The 16,847-nt window shown below is 33.6% G+C and overlaps 1 protein-coding gene across 9 annotated transcripts in view; it reads right to left on the bottom strand.

The window, feature by feature from the left end:
• LOC105153261 (uncharacterized) overlaps positions 1–16,847 on the bottom strand; it is a 177,108-nt gene that overhangs the window by 40,050 nt on the left and 120,211 nt on the right. For 6 of the 9 annotated variants that reach the window (XR_015544707.1, XM_087405007.1, XM_087405022.1 and 3 more), the window contains exons 8-11: positions 9,570–10,807; positions 7,276–7,557; positions 4,312–4,616; positions 1,273–1,583 (exon numbers count right to left, since the gene is read on the bottom strand). Coding sequence is in view for 7 of the 9 variants with exons in the window: in XM_087405007.1 (XP_087261133.1) it covers positions 1,273–1,583; positions 4,312–4,616; positions 7,276–7,557; positions 9,570–10,807 (2,136 nt within the window). In the remaining 2 variants the exon portion in view is untranslated. The remainder of the gene's footprint in view (positions 1–1,272; positions 1,584–4,311; positions 4,617–7,275; positions 7,558–9,569; positions 10,808–16,847) is intronic. The other 3 variants (XR_015544710.1, XM_087405029.1, XM_087405025.1) reach the window with 1 other exon arrangement.

Raw genomic sequence — 16,847 nt, 5'->3', positions numbered from 1 at the left:
GTTATATTTCTGTGTTTGCTGAGTAATTTATATTCTTTACAGACAAATAAATTTTTGAAAGTATGAGAAATGTTTTCATCAAGAATATACATAAATATAAATCATAACTTTCTAATAATTATATAATAATAGTAAATTACATAAAAACAAGCATTCCAAGACATTAAAGAATAAGAGAGTATTAAAATCAGTAGCACTCAAATGCCACGAAAGGTCACACGATACTAGTTAGAAACTCTTTTGCAGGTTACTTATCAAAGCTTACGGAATTTCAAATAGCGAAATTTTTAGGAAACACGACGCGAGTGATTTTTTTAAAGCGATAATGGCAATTATAAAGATTAATCAATATTGTTTTTTAAATTAAATTATGCATGGAAAGAGTAATTAAATAATTATAAGTCATTTTGTATTATTATGTATGTGCTATATTGTATTTGCTATTATTAATTTTCTCTATGTTAAAATAAATAAAATATTTAAAAATGTATATATCACAAATATATCGGTTGACTTCTATAATTTATTCTTAATTTCTTGTATAAAAAAATTTGAATTATTCTAAAATTTTTCCTGTTATTATATAATTAGTAATATTATTTGAATAGCATCACAAACACATTGATTTTTTAAAAATTTGTTATGTATAGAAAAGCAAATCTAAAAAAAATTGAATTTAAGAAATATTTTCTTGAAATTTAAGAAAATCATAACTAAACTAAACCCAGATAATACGAAGTATCCAAAATTGGAATATAAGACATCTTTTGTGACTAAAAGATGTCTTAAAGACATCTCACTTTTGGACTTTGTATTGTCTGGGAAGTTTCTATAAATACAAACATATGATACACATTCTGATTACAATTCAAGAAAAATTATTGCTTATCGCTTACAAAATCTCTATCACAGCAATATTTGAAAATCATGTCCACATTTGTGTTTCAACTAACAGTTTACGGTTCATCAGCAATACTATTACAAATACCGTTAATATGTCAGAAAATGATTCAAAGTATCAAATCGAACAGTCATGTCCACATGCGCGTCTTTTTTAATGTGCATTATCGAAAGTATATTTGGTCGTTAAATTCATAATAGTACTGCCGAAAAAAAAAACTGATACCAGAACCGTGAAATCTATCTTGAACACAAACGGGGTTCATAATATTTCAAAGTTACTGGTAACGTCGTGTTTTCTAACTACGCCACACGCTGAACGTTTAGGCGTAGTACTTTCTCTTTCTAACAGTGCAAATCCCCGACGCTTACCTTTCTTGATGAGCAAGCTAGTGACCCTCCGTAGCGCCTCACGAGTGCTGGAGGCGGAGCTGTGCTTACTTTGGCCGAAGTATTTGTTGGGTGTGATGTTTGTGGGTAGAGTCAGCGGCTTCCTCTGGTCCCCGGTGCTCGGTAATCGTGCATCATAGGCGTTGTTCAGCCGTTCGAGATGTTCGATTGACGCCGGCCGTGGCTGATTTGCCTTTCTGGTGGGATACCATCCGCGATTCGGGCCCCCTGCCAGTCGGAGAAGCTCAGTGCCGATTATGGCCTGCTCCAGACCAGGATTGTTTCGTCGATAGCTGAAAGTGAAGCAACAAGATCAGTACAGAATGACTAACTTGTTATGCATAAAGCATACCTAAAAAGGAACGAATCCAAATCAATTTTAACAAATGGACTAAGTATCTTGCCCTTATTTTTTAATCGCTTTTTGTGTAATAGAAGAATTCTATAAAAATTCGAAAGATTAGTCAATCATAAAGCATTTTTCAACAAGGAAAATGCCTTATGATTGACTAGGATGACCAATTCTAATCTAGGTAAATTAGAACATTGGCAAATTGAAAAGTAGTACACCAGAGATATGTATTTTTTATTCCTGCATTCTTTGAACTGGTGCACACGGTGCAATAAGTTGAAGTGATATAAATATATGTTCGTTTCACTTCAACTTATTGCATCATGTCCGTTCACAAAATGCAAGAATAAAAAAGATCTTAAATAAGATTATCACTTATTGGATGCAGTACTATTTTCATGGACAACCGATCTTGTCAATAAGGTGACCCATTGTGCATAATAACAGAGATATAATCCCATCACATAATAATCTGAGATTTCAACCAATCAGAAATTGAGTTCATTTACAGCGTGAACGAGTCACGGGAATTTCTACAAATGAGCTCAAAACTTGATTGGGAACGGCGCACCTATACACAGTTCAATTGCACACAGCACTCATATCGCTTTGTTCCTAGTAATTTTTCACTGCTTCACCAATGAAATTGTATTATTTTAAATTAGCCAATTAGTAATATGAGCAATTGATATACACGCAACAGATCCTTGTGCTATACTTTCAATTCACTGTGCATCTGTCAAAATAGGTTATTTAATTGCACCATGCTTCATAAAATGTTCATAATATGTGCCTTATTTGTGTTTTCAGGGAAGACTGAAGCCGCCTGTATTATCGATAAAGTTAGGGTTTTTGTTTGAAATGCCCAAATATTTTTGCATTTAAAGTGGGATAGATATATTGTATATTTGCGCGTTGAAAAGGGGGAGAAAGCGAAGATGCTGAGTGCAAAAAGTGCAAGCAACGCGAACAGATCTCATGATAATTTTTTCGTATTAATTTTACTAAATAAAAATTCCTTTTTCACGATAAAAATGCTAATATATCTGCCTCTGATGTATTTTGTGTCCAAAGTTGAAAAAAAAAAGAAATTACAAATTTCTTTATCCATTTTTTACCTCTATATGGCTAACGTTGTCAGCTTATTAAAACATTTATTTTGTAGAGTAAAAGTTATGCAGGTTATATGCTCAAAATTAGAACAGAGGCAGCTACAAACTTTTATGTATTATACTAGACTGATAATGCTTCACGTTTCTTTAAAAGTGCTGTCTGCACGAATTAGATGCAAAATAAGACCATTACGTGACCACACCGAAAAGAGATGCCAACAGGTCATGTGACCAGCCTCTTCATAATTGATTAAAAATGTTGTATATATATCTCTGTGATTGATTCAAGATGTCGTATATTTTTCTCTGTGATATGGAATGCGTGAACTGACATGGATCTTATTTTGAGCATATATTTTTGGCAAATTTTAGACAGAATAGTTAAAGAGACAAAGTTAGCAGTCTAATGTAATATATAGAAGTCTGTGAAAGCAAATGTAGATAATCTCCAGATGCGAAAAACGCATAGATGGGGTACAGATGGAATCGAACCCGGATCTTTAAATCACCCTAGACCTAAAGCCATAAGTGCCATCTTCTGTACGTTCTGTTTGATATAATGATATTTAACAATAGGCCTAATTAGATAGTATCATTAGTATTATTTTGGGATTTTTTTATCATAATGCGGTATAGGAAAATGATAGAGTCGGAGAGGACTGTTCCTACGTCCCAAAATGATTATCAAAAAGAGTGCATCTCGACACGTTGAAAACCTAATGCTTGAAAAAAGAGTGTCCGGAAAAGCCGGATATATGGTCATCCTATAATTAACCAACCTTAATTGATTACACAGTGGAGCATTTAGTACCTACAACCGTTCTCTGAGTGCTCAGAAGCTCTTGCTCCTGTTTGATCTATATTTCTGAATTTAACGGAATATGCCTATCAGATACACCCAATGTAACACAATGAATCATTACATTCTTTGTGCATCAAAATAGGATAAAATAATTCACTGTGTTCTTGCTGGAAAACGTCCATAATAATACTGTTTGATAAATTAAAATTTTTTTTTAGACCATGAACGGATTAGAGTGATTCTTGCAGATTTTTTGTCGCTGAAAATAAATCCGTAAATGAAATTGTTGATTCAAGTTTTTTGGAAAATTGAACTTAAAAGTGCATTTTTAAATACCTTTGAGCTAAAATTTTTTAAAAATAATGTAATAATTTCATTTTTGCTTTTAGCGACAAAAAATTTATTAAAAATTATTTATTGTTGTGTATTAGCTGCTTTATATAAGAAGTAACAGTTACAATGAAAAGAGAGGAACTTAAATTTGATTTTTTTTTTAAAAGTGGCAGAATTTTCAATCTTTAAGAGATTCCATTTAAAAACATTTAGAGAGTACATACATAAAAATTTTCAGTGAATGCTCAATAATTCTAATTGGATCTTGCCTTTGGTACGATTGGTTCTTTGCCGGATTTACATGTAGGAACTAATAATATTAAAGAATCACTCAGTGTTTACTAATCAGTTTTCTCTACTGAATATAACCAATATCTATTCTGATATTTTTGCAAAATAAATAAGGAAATATTGATGCTTACCCGGTAGCTGTGGTAGGTGCATACCAGCCGGGTTGCCGCCTTGACTGCGTAGGATTGCCAGCATGTTGTGGTGTTCTAGGGATATCGCTGCCCCTGGCGAACACTGGGGTCTCCGGTAAGGAACATGATGTTTGCATACCGGAACCAGTGCTGGTAACGACGCTGCCACCGGTATGCAGACCACTACCGTTGTTGCTGCTTCCGGAAGAGCACGCCTCCGCTGATGGCGAGTGCCTTTTCGTGAACGGTCGTCGGCGAGATGGTCCTGGTAAATCGGTAGGCAGAGTTCTTCGTTCTACAGGTACCTGAAGAACAAAAGGACATTTTATTAATAAGAATGTATGCGACAAGAAACATATCCTAAGAAATATAATAATTAATAATACTATATCTCAAAATTTTAAAAAACTTATATATAATAATCTTAAATGTAATATATGTGCACTTGCACACAATTCAATTGCACAGCACATACCTCTTACATCGGCTGATATCAAGTAAATTTAAAATTAATAAATTATTAATTTCAAATTAATCTAATTAAAGAAATACTATTAATAGAGTTAATTATATTCAAAGATAGATATCTGAAAAAAATGGACGATGTTTTATTTAATAAGAAAATATTTTGGCGAAGTATTTATATATTAGGTGTTGGAATTAATTCGTAGCGTTTTACAAGTGATGGGAAGTACTTTCATTAATGTATTTTTTAATGCTCATGTGAAATAAATAACATTCTTTCATAAAAACGCTACGAATTAATTCCAACACCTATAGAATAAACCCAGGTAACAACAAGTAGTCGTTTTGACATCAATAGTCATTTTAGTTTATTGATATTATGTTACCTATTTAAATTGTAATAATGTAGTCATCTTTTTGACCAATTAATAACATTATTTATTCATTCATTCTACCACATATTTACATTCATTCTACCACTTATTGACATCGGATGTATTGGATCGGAAATAACTAATTAATGACATATTAGATAGAACCTGAAGTTATCAAAAGAATTCATCGCGCACTCGGCGCTTTATCTGCTCGACTTGTTGATAATAAAATCATATGTAATTAAGTCTTCGAATTTCATTCTCCAACTCAAGAGACATATTCTTAATGGATTAAAATATTAAATTGTGCAAAAAAATTCGATTTTTTCCGTTATACTAATTCTACAATGAGTCGGTAATCGGTAGTCGGTAGTCCCAAGTCTTATCGGTGAAGTTGATCAATAGCTGACCAATAGCTAATTGGCCAACTTCATCAATTAAGACTAAAACTTCCGACTACCAACTCATTGTAGAATCAACATTACATGAAGTACTCCTCTCTTAAATATTTTGTGTATTATGACCGTAAATTATTAAATCCAAAGTATTACAGCAACATTGCAAAGTTCCAATTATATTGCAGTAAGATAGCAAATGTTGCAATAATGTAATACTAACAAGAAACCCATAGAAATGTTCCTCTTCGATTTTGATGAGCTAAAAATGTTTTTTTCTAGATAAAAATAAAGGACATTTTTGTTATAAGGGGCAAATCACACTTTTAGAACATGCAACACTCCTTTGAAGAAAATCAGTTATCCGCATATCATTAAATTATCAGCAATCTGACTTTTACCTAGTCACGACTAACATGTTTTATTAACTGATTTTAATTAAAATGATCTGTGTAACTTTATTTCAAAATTTCTTATAAATACGATTTCTCTATTCTTTGTTAATATTCCTTCTCCTTATATGGCAAGTCACTCTCAATTCATTGAATTAAATATCCTAAAGATTTTGGTGCAATGTATATACCGATTTTAGAATTTCTTACGTATTATTTTTACTACCAAATTTTTGCACCTCACTTTGAATCATCCAATCTATTAGTGACTATCTATGTAGAGGGAAGAATGTATTAAATCTTCAGAAAAGCAATGCATCGCTGATGATTCCAAAGCGAGTCGAAATATTCGACATATGTATTAAGTACCAAAATTATAAGTTTAATTGCGTTCTAATCTCGTTTGCGTATTTATTATGGTAGTATTAATTTTTTATTATATTATATATAAAATAAAAAAAGTATAAACGAGCATTTCATATTACTATATGGTAAATATGTAGTTTAGGAGAGCTTCCCCTCCCCCCCTCCCCAATGACCTTGACCTTGACATATGTTGTCAAGGTTATGACCCTGAGAGTGAGCTTGAGAAACCGTCAGACGTCACTCGTTAAAAAGTTATAAACAAAAGAAGTTTAAGAAATAACATCACATTTCTGCTATACAAAATAAAAATTTGACTTCTATTCTACTTCCCTGTCTGCTTGGGCGACTCCCATCCCACCTCCCCTCCTGCTTGGGGACGCACGACTGTCACCTATATTTTTTCAAATGAAAATCGTGCGCCTCTAAGTAGGGGAGAGGTGGGAGTCATTTTAGATGAAAGTTGTGCGCCCCCAAGCAGGAAGGAGATGGGGTGAGAGTAGCTTCAGGTGAAAGTCGTGCGCCCCCAAGCAGGGGAGGGATGGGAGTCGCTTTACGTTGAAAGTTGTAAAATACACTTTAAAGCAGAACATTTATATTTTATATGGTCGAAAAAAGATATTATATACGTTATTTCTTAAACTTTTTTTATTTATAACTTTTTAACGAATAATGTCTGACGATTAAAACTTTCTCAAGGTCACACAAGGTCATGACCTTGACAACAATATATCAAGGTCAAGGTGGAGAGAGGGGTCTTCTAAGCTACATATTTACCTACTATACATATATATTATTTATAATATTTATCATACATACAATATTATTATACATTATTATTATTTTACCATATAAACAGTTACATAAAAACTTGCAAGTAATCTGAAATGGGAAAAATGCAACTGTTAATCCCCGTCGAGAGACCAAAATTGTACGTTTTATCCCCGAATGAATACTTCAAACAAACTAACTCACCTCTCGCCTGGAATTATTGGTGGTCGGTGTACGTCTCCCCCTGGTAAAACCGGCATCCATGGATCTGGTATTCAAAGAAGCCTTATCTTTCGGGTCGATGATCGATGGAACACGATGGGGTGGTACCCTTGGCCTGTACTCTACAGTTCGACTACTGCTGTGACCCTTGGATTTCAATGGCGTCATCACGGCGTTTTGGCCGACATCCGAGCAACTTTCTTCATCAGCTTCCTCAACGGGCGAGGGCGGCAATGGCGGAAACTCCATTACATCGACATTGACCTGTCAAGATACAGCAAACTTTCAGAATGAAGCGATTTCAGAATGAAGCTAGTTTTGAAATCAAGAGAAAATTTTATCAACTTCATCGATGAATAAATTCATCCCTCACAAAAAGTCGCATTTGCTTGCAATGTAATCATAAAAAAATGTTTAGATTCTGTTCCCGAAAAAATAAATAAATTTATGGAAAATCAGTCTATCTCTGCATCTAAGTTAGTTCATCGTGAATCAGTTTCGCGATTTGTGAGAGCAATAAGCTTGAAGATTAACTATTTAAAATAATGTTTTATCAAAATAGCAGTTGAATAGTTTATACCCGTCATTAATATTTCAAAAGTTCGTAATATACACGTAAAGAGTTCTGAAAAAAATTCTATGATTTATAAGGCAAATAGTATTTATTAAATTGAACAAATGAATTGCTTGATGAATGTAATATCAGGAGCCAACCGGTTGGATTCATCTTTCTAATATTAAATAAAGCAAATGACTGCTATTATTTATCATATATGAATGCTTTTACTGTGACAGATTGTATATGACTCAATAAAAATACTATAGAGTCGTATGATATCTCTCTACGCGGAAATTTCCATCGGAAAATTTAATCTCGCACAGCTTTTGTAAACATTAGAGTGAAAATGTATAATATAAGATAATCTGTTTTCACATCGCTTAATAAATAGGAAGAAAACAAATCATTTGCTTTACCAATCCTGAAAATCACTTCTATTTCTGACAGAATCGATTTTTTGAATGATCATTAGGATTTTTCATTCAGTTTATTGAGTAGCACTATTTACTTTACAAATCCTAAACTTTTTTCCAAATATTATATTGTGTTTTGACAAACATTGTGTTTATTGTGAGATATGTATAGTCATAGATTTAATTTTACATCAACACAAAAAGCCTCTAAAGTGTTCAATATACAAATTTTCAATGGAAACTGGCTAGACTCAGAACCTATAATATGATGAAAGACTTTCGTGGAAATATGGGCATGAATAGTTATTTACCTCGATGACAATGTCAGTGAGTTTGATATTTTTATTGAAGCAATGAATCGAGTTCACAGTTTTGTATTTGAGAAATGTTTTCAGCAGATCGAAAAAATAACTAATTGCACTTAAAGAAATAGTGATTGGAATTGTATAGTTGACAACTATATAAGTTTTATATGCAGAATTAATGTATATATATATATATATATGAATTAAATAAACTATTTTATAGTTATTGCAGCTATAAAATAGTATATTCAACTATGTATATTAATTCTACATAATACAAAATTAGTTTAGCGTCACCTAATTTAATATAGTTGCTGTTATTATATTTTTCTCTGAATATGATTATTAATAATGACATTTATTATTTTTTTACATTTTTAATTAAAAAAGGCGAATGTATCTCGAGGAATTTTGATCACGATTTATGTGCCAATACTATACCTATAATTTTAAAACAAAAATGTAATTACTTAAAATGTTCTAAATGAGAACTGATCGAGAGAGTTAAAGATATTAGATACATTTGATATAACATTATATGATATACATTACATGATAAAAAATTAAAACCTTTTACTAGAATTAATTACGTGGAAATGAGTAAAAACGGATTCGCAGGCAACAAGCTGTACGCGCGGCAGTTCCTCAGATACTTCCACATTTCACGACGAAAAATGCGATCGTAGAGTCAGCATTGCTAATGGAATCCTATTTTATAGGGGTAATGCTACCAATTTATAGATGGGGCGGCCCGCTTCGATCCTAGCTGTTCGACATCTTTTCACCATCGCGGCACACGCCCACCACGAACCGTATAACTTCCACATTTTTCACGACGCAGATGCACCGTAATAGCTCTTATCGTAGAGATAGACTCTATTTCCGCTGCGTCTTTTCGCGTCAACATTTTAAGCGACACGACATAGGCGTAAAAGGTAACGCGCGGTTGATATTCGTGAGATATTTGATTTTCGCGAAACTCACTGATTCCACTCCTACCTGAAATTCCGGATTCTTTGAATCCTCCAGAATAGCGTCGATCACGTTCTCGATCTGCTTCTGATCGTTTTTATGATTCTCGATACCATTCTGGCGCAACCGCCTGCCGGACGAATAGACGACATCAGTGGCACCGTTCAGTTTTCTCCGATCCTCGAAGTCCGCGTCCGAGCTAGTCTTCGACGTTTCGGAGTCAGAATTGTACTGCTGCTGCTGCTGCTGTTGCTGTTGCTGCTGTTGTTTCTGTTGCTGCTTCTGCTGCTTCCTACCGCGCGTCCTGCTTTCATAGGGGCTGCCATCGATCGTAACGGGTTTCCGACTATCGTAGACCGGAAACCCGTCGTTCTCGAAACTGTTCCGCTTCGAATTATGTTTCAGGTCACCGTTCTGCCAGAGTTTGCTTTCGCAATAGGATTCGCTGTTCTTTACGTTCTCGATTTCCTTGATTGCGTCGCTCACCTTTTCCAGTTGCCGGCGATTTTCTTTGAGCGCCTTTTTCACAATCTGATCCTCAATCAGCAAGTTCACCGGGATCTTAGAAGCTAATCTCTCATCGCTTACCGCGCTTGTAAGTTTCTTCTTTGTCATTGTTTCGGCGAGTGCACTGTTCGCCGATAACCTACCGATATCTAAATCCGCCATATTAGACGCTGTCGAACCGTTGCAGTCTCTCGACTGGTCCAAACGATTCATTTGATCGTCCTCGACTGGCGACAATGGTAGTCGAGAAAATTCGATGTTGTCGCGCTCCTTGTCCTTATCCGAGATGTCGGATGCCTCTTCCTCTTCTACGGTGATTTCCAGCTGAGCCCGATTGCTGGCATCGTTGTTGATCGCCGGCATCGACTCGACTCGGATAAGATCCGGCGGTGGTACCGGAATCATAAATCTTACCGACGGCTCGTCCAGACTCTCCAGTTTGCCCTCCTTCAATAGACTTTTGATATTGTCAAAAGTGCTCGAGTATCGTTTTACATCCGATAATCGACTGCCTTTCTCGCCATTCTCGAAGGACAGACTCTTGGTCTTGGTCGGCGTTTTCGGTAGAACTTTGCGCTCTTTCTTGCGACCGCGTCTGATGACATAAGTGCCGTTTTTCGTAAGCTCCTGCGGCCGTATCTGATCGAGATCGTTCGTGGACGAATCCGAATAAGGCGAGATCAAATCGTCGTCAGTCGTTGATAGTCGCTGATCTTGCCAGTCGTCGAAGTCGCGCAACTTCGACACGGAACCTACACCTGAAACATGATCAATTCTTTTATCCATATCTTTACTCATCTCCTGCTGCTTGTGTAAATTGGCAGATGGAAAAATAAAGATAAAATTTGATTTTTTCATAACTGTGTTTGTTTGAAATTCAGATGAAAAAATGATTTCGTATATATATATATATATATATATATATATATATATATATAATATATATATATACATATATATAAATATAAGATATATATAGATTTTATTAGGTTCAGCAAAAATCCGTCATTTCCTATAAAAAAAAGTTTAAAGTGCGTAAGAACTGCAGAAGATATATAAATTTTATTCCAAAAAACAGAATTATTTAAAAGACTAATATGATATATTGCAACATTTATTTTAACAACAAAGTCGGAATAAATTAAGATAAATTTGAGATATGTGCAGATATGTTATTGTTAATAAAAAAAGTTAAGAATTTAAAAAAAAAGATATATATATATATATATATTAAATAATGAAATATAATACTTATAATCGCCAGAAAGATTGTACACCGCTAGATTGATATATGTCTCATTTGAAGGTTTGGACGCAATATATATTACATTATTTTCCAAATTATTCGTTATTTAAAAAAAAAAAGAGGAGAACATCTTTTGATGATCACAGATCCCCTCTGGGTGGATGTGCCTCCAAGATTACAAGATAATCTTTATTTTTTTAAATGGAATATGTTTTTCCGTTTAGTTAGACATATAGCTTACGAATTTATTGACTTATGATATGTTGACCTTTAAGGTCTTTCAAAGTCATTTGCGATCGTTTAAGCTTTCCTATCGCTAAACGTCCAAAAATCATTCTTCTGTATTTGAAAGGACGATCTTGAACATTAATACATTGATTTATTCTATCCATAAATGATAATTCCACGCTCTTGAAAGTTGCCTTATTAATTTGTTGGCAGGCATTTCTAATCTGATCCTTCATATTTTTAGAAGTGGTTAGTTCTCTCTGGTAAACTTCTTTTATAAAGCCCCACAAAAAAAATTTAGAGATATTAAATCTGGGGACCTTGATGGGGATCCTACTTAAGAAACATGTTGTTCAATATTTCACGAACTCATTATGGGAGGGAACACCATCATGTTGAAACCATATCCGTATTCTAATAGCAAGTATGTCTTTCAAAAGGACTTTGAAAGTTGCAGTTGCTGAACTTTGCAGTTTATCGATCAGAAAATTATTGCAGATCCTGTTAGTGTATCATAAAAAAAGTAGAGATTCTATGTGTTCATCTACTATATATCACACCAAACATTTAACAATCGACATTGACAATCAACTGACCGGTGCCAATACAAATTCTCATTGGATTAATAATGATAATTGTATCAATTTAATTGTATCATTTTTGAAAGTGGCTTCATCCGAAGAGTACATAAGAAAAAAAGAAAGAGTCATGTAATGTTTTTTCCGTTGGGATCATTCACAAAACCGCATATCTGACAGCATATTCAGCATTAGATAATGCTTGATACAAAGAAATATAAAAAGAGTGAAAGTTTATTCTGGATGCACTAGATCATGACTCGTAATAATTTTCTATGTATGCCAAATATTGAGAGTTAAGAATACAGTCACTGCTCCTAGTATTACAATCGTTGAATTTTATGAGGGCTGCTTACGCTGATGTCGATATATTCTTGCCGAAATATCCTTGTCAAGCATAAAGTTTATGATCGATTTCGAAGTACCATTTCACTCGATAGTGCGATACGGAAAGGTTTCACGATACAACCGTGCAGCTTCCATGTAATTATGTTGACATTCTCCAAAAATCAGAATCGTATCGATAATTTTATAATTTTGTTAGATGTAGGGGAGACCGAGGTCAGTTGAATATAGAGGTAAGTAGAATAATCAAGGCTACATTAAAAAAACATACAAGACACGCGTAAACGTGTCTGAGCATGTAGCAGCGACTGCCGCTAAGTCTGTTGTAACATCTTGTTGTGAACACATCTATGATAGAAGTTATGCCACAATTTTAAAACATCGTACACCTAAGTAAATATTTTTATTTTTAAAGTTTTTGTTTTACAATCGTATATGTGATTGTCTGAAATATTTGATTTCTACTTAGATAGTAAGTGTAGTGTCTTACTTAATAAAGTCCAACAGATATTTTTTGTTTGTATATCTTTGTTATCGTATTGTTAATGTTTTTAAAAAATGAACGGATGGGGATAATTAACCATAGTATGGAACTGTATGAGTCATTTAGTGACGACTCTTATAATACTTATTCAAAATTTTATTCCTTTAAAGACATTTTCCTCAATGGTAAATGTTATAAATTTAATTCCCTCATGTTCAATCTCGAAAACTAGGCTTCGACGTGTTTTTGCACGAAATGAACAAATTTTGCAAAAAAAAATATTGTTTTGTCCTACGAAGCGAATTTGTGTTTAAAATATATTTTTATAAAAATTTTATTAATATATAGCCAAAGATGTAGCTTAAAATACATTAATCTTTAATAATCTTAGTCAAATTACCCCGGTCCCAGGGCTAGTTGAATCAGATGGAATGCATTAGAAAAATAAATTTTTTTTCATATTAGTTATTAGTTTCCTTTTATTATTAAAATATTATTAGGTAGTCAAATGTATGTAGTAACTGGTGTAGAATTTTTTCGATAAGTCTCTTAATTTTGTCTGTAAAAATTCGAAACTGAAAAATGAGTCTATTAGCCCCGATAATTTCTTCCGGTAATTTCTCCCCTATACTGAGTCATTATAAATTGAATTATTATCGAAACAAAGAACATGTAATGCTAGTACATGTAGTGCACAATATTTTTGAAGCGAATGTAACACGCTAGCAACAGGTACCTTTTGTTTGTAAACATAAACAAAAACGATAAACGAAAAGAAAATTTAAACAGTTGCAAATGACTTTGAATTGACCTTGAAAGGTTGACATATCGTAGGTCAGTAAATTCGTCATAAAATAGGCTATACGTCTTAGTTAAACGGAAACATATAATTAAAAAAAAAAAATAAAGATTGTCTTGAAATATTGAAGGCACGTCTAGAGAGGACCTATGACTATAAAAAAATATCCTCCTCGAAACAAGTAAGTTCAATTTGAAACATTTTTGTAATGACGAATAATTTGGGAGATTGCATCCGATATAGAAAAATTGTTTTTTTTTTTATGACAAGATAATGCTATCTCCAGAAGGTTGAACAATTCAACAAAATTACTTTTTCTAAACACCAAAAAGTATTATCTCCCTCTATTCTTCTGTAATTCTTTTTATATGAAATATAATTATACAAAATAGTCTATTACCAGGTGTATGCATAAGTTTTTTCCGGTTTAACTAAGAGATGGTCCCAGCGAAAAGTACGCAGCGTATTAATTTGACACATACGCTATTTTGTTCGTCTGACATTTAACTACAAACACACACAAGTTGAGTCCGCCAAAAACTAGCGTCTTTGTTTTATCGTTCAGTGATCATGTCGAGTTTTGTGCCTGAAAAAGAACATTTGCGGCACGCATTGCTTTTTTTATTTAATCAAAAGAAAAAGGCTGTTGAAAGTCATCGTTTGTTGATAGAAACATATAGTGAACACGCTCCATCGATTAGAACATGTGAGACATGGTTTTGACAATTTAAAAATGGTGATTTCAATATGAAAGACAGTGAGCGCTCTGGTAGACCACAAAAATGCGAAGACGAGCAATTGCAGGAGTTATTGGATGAAGACCCAACTCAAACTCAACGGCAATTAGCAGAAGCATTACATGTATCACAAGAAACAATCAGCAGACGTTTACGAGCAATAAAGAAAGATCAATAAACTCGGTAAATGGGTCCCACATAATTTTGAATGAACGTCAAATGGAAAATCGCAAAGTCATTTGTGAAATGCTGCTTCAACGCTACGAAAGGAAATCATTTTTGCATCGAATTGTGACGGGTGACGAAAAATGGATTTATTTTGAAAATCCGAAGCGGAAAAAATCGTGGCTTTCATCTGGCGAAGCCGGTCCATCAACACCAAGGTCAAATCGCTTCGGCAAGAAGACCATGCTCTGTGTCTGGTGGGACCAGAGCGGTATTGTGTATTATGAACTCTTGAAGCCCGGCGAAACCGTTAATACACAACGCTATCGCCAACAAATGATTAATTTAAACCACGCATTAATCGAAAGACGACCGGAATGGGCCAGAAGACATGGCAAAGTGATTTTGTTACACGACAATGCGCCGTCTCACACAGCAAAACCAGTGAAAGACACCTTGAAATCGCTTGAATGGGACATCCTTCCGCACCTGCCGTACTCCCCAGACCTGGCGCCATCTGACTATCACCTCTTCGCATCAATGGGGCACGCGTTCGCAGAGCAGCACTTCAGCAATTTCGAGGAAGTTGGAAAATGACTCGACGAATGGTTTGCCGCAAAAGACAAGCAGTTTTTCTGGCATGGTATTCATAAAATACCCTGAAAGATGGGCGAAATGTGTAGAAGCCGATGGCCAATATTTTGAATAAAAAAAAATTAATTTCTCTTGAAAATTACATGTTTTTTTTTTACCAAAAAAACCGGAAAAAACTTATGCATACACCTGGTATATCACAATTTCGAAAAATTATAAACTGAAGTTGCAAGAAAAATTTATCGTAAGATACTTTATCGGTCTCCTAAATTTGATGTCAATTTCTGTAAGAACTTCTCACAACATCTTTAATGATACAGATGCAACATTATGTATGTATGTATATATGTATATATTAGACCGTGAAGGAAAACAAAATTTTCTTTTTAATTAGCCTCCCGATTCAAAAGCTTCCATTTCCATGCCAAAAAATAAGCCAAAAGCATAATATGTCTTAAATTTTTATCAAAAAATTAAGATTTAGAGGTAGCTAGTGAATGAACATCAAATTTTCGATTTTCTTTAATATATGTATGTTCAATTTGATGCGAAAATGCTTAATCCGAGTTTTAAATATGATAATGTATGTTTTTTTTTGGTCGCTGAACACGATAATATATATATTATTATAATATATATATATATTAATAATTATTAATTAATAATATATATATTAATATATATATTATCGTCGCCCATAATTTATTTAACTCTACGATACACGCTTTAAAAATATAGCCCGATTAATGTGAAAAAATGACTAAATTTTGAGTTCAAGATTAATTTTATCAGGGTTCTATGCGTTTAAATGGATCGCCCCCCCCCCTCCCAATTGTAGGTCCGTTCACTCAGATCCAATTGGAATTTTCTCAGGACCTCCTACAAAGCTTTTAAAAGTTGCATTTAACTGGACTATAATCTGTTTTTATGAATAAAAAAATTCTTTTACAAATTCTACATACTAAAATACATCGCTTTGTGATTTGACATCACTCAACTCAAATGCCTCAATTTAACAATAAAAAACTTACATTGTATGGACAGGAAGTTAGAGGACACAATTATGTATCTAATATGTAGTAATAAAAGCCTCTTAAATGAATATTTTTTCGAGCGAATTGTAATCAGCGTTAATTTATTGTTAATAAGCGTCTAATTATAATAAAAATATATATTTTCACCGTTTAGTTTAAAATTGACTTTATTATGTATGAATCGATCAATTATTATGTATGAATTAATGCCTTTGTAAGTCATGTAGATCTCGATGTGAAGAATTTCCTTTATTTAATCTCTCATACAAACTCCAAACGTTTTGATCCTAGTTCGGATCCTTTTCAATGTCAGAAATTTACATTTGCGAAATCATTGTGTTTCCCGATACAATGAGTTTCATCAAAGGTAATAAGAATGACATCTGAATAATGAGTTACAATTGTCATTTTGTTAACATGTCATTCTTATTGTATGTGTTTGATAGTGATTTGACTCGCTTTTTGATTAAAGGATAACTCGCTTGCTATAGTCGCACTCTTCTTTATTGTTATAAATAGAACTCGTACAATAAAACGATATGACTTCGTGCTTCGTGATTACACGTCTCCTTTGCGAGAGCTCGACAA

The sequence above is a fragment of the Acromyrmex echinatior genome, chromosome 1 (genome assembly GCF_024713525.1).
Source record: "Acromyrmex echinatior isolate Ae372 chromosome 1, ASM2471352v2, whole genome shotgun sequence".
Classification (NCBI taxonomy): domain Eukaryota; kingdom Metazoa; phylum Arthropoda; class Insecta; order Hymenoptera; family Formicidae; genus Acromyrmex; species Acromyrmex echinatior.
Note: the sequence above shows the minus strand (reverse complement) of the source record. Positions and strands in the feature narration are given on the sequence as shown.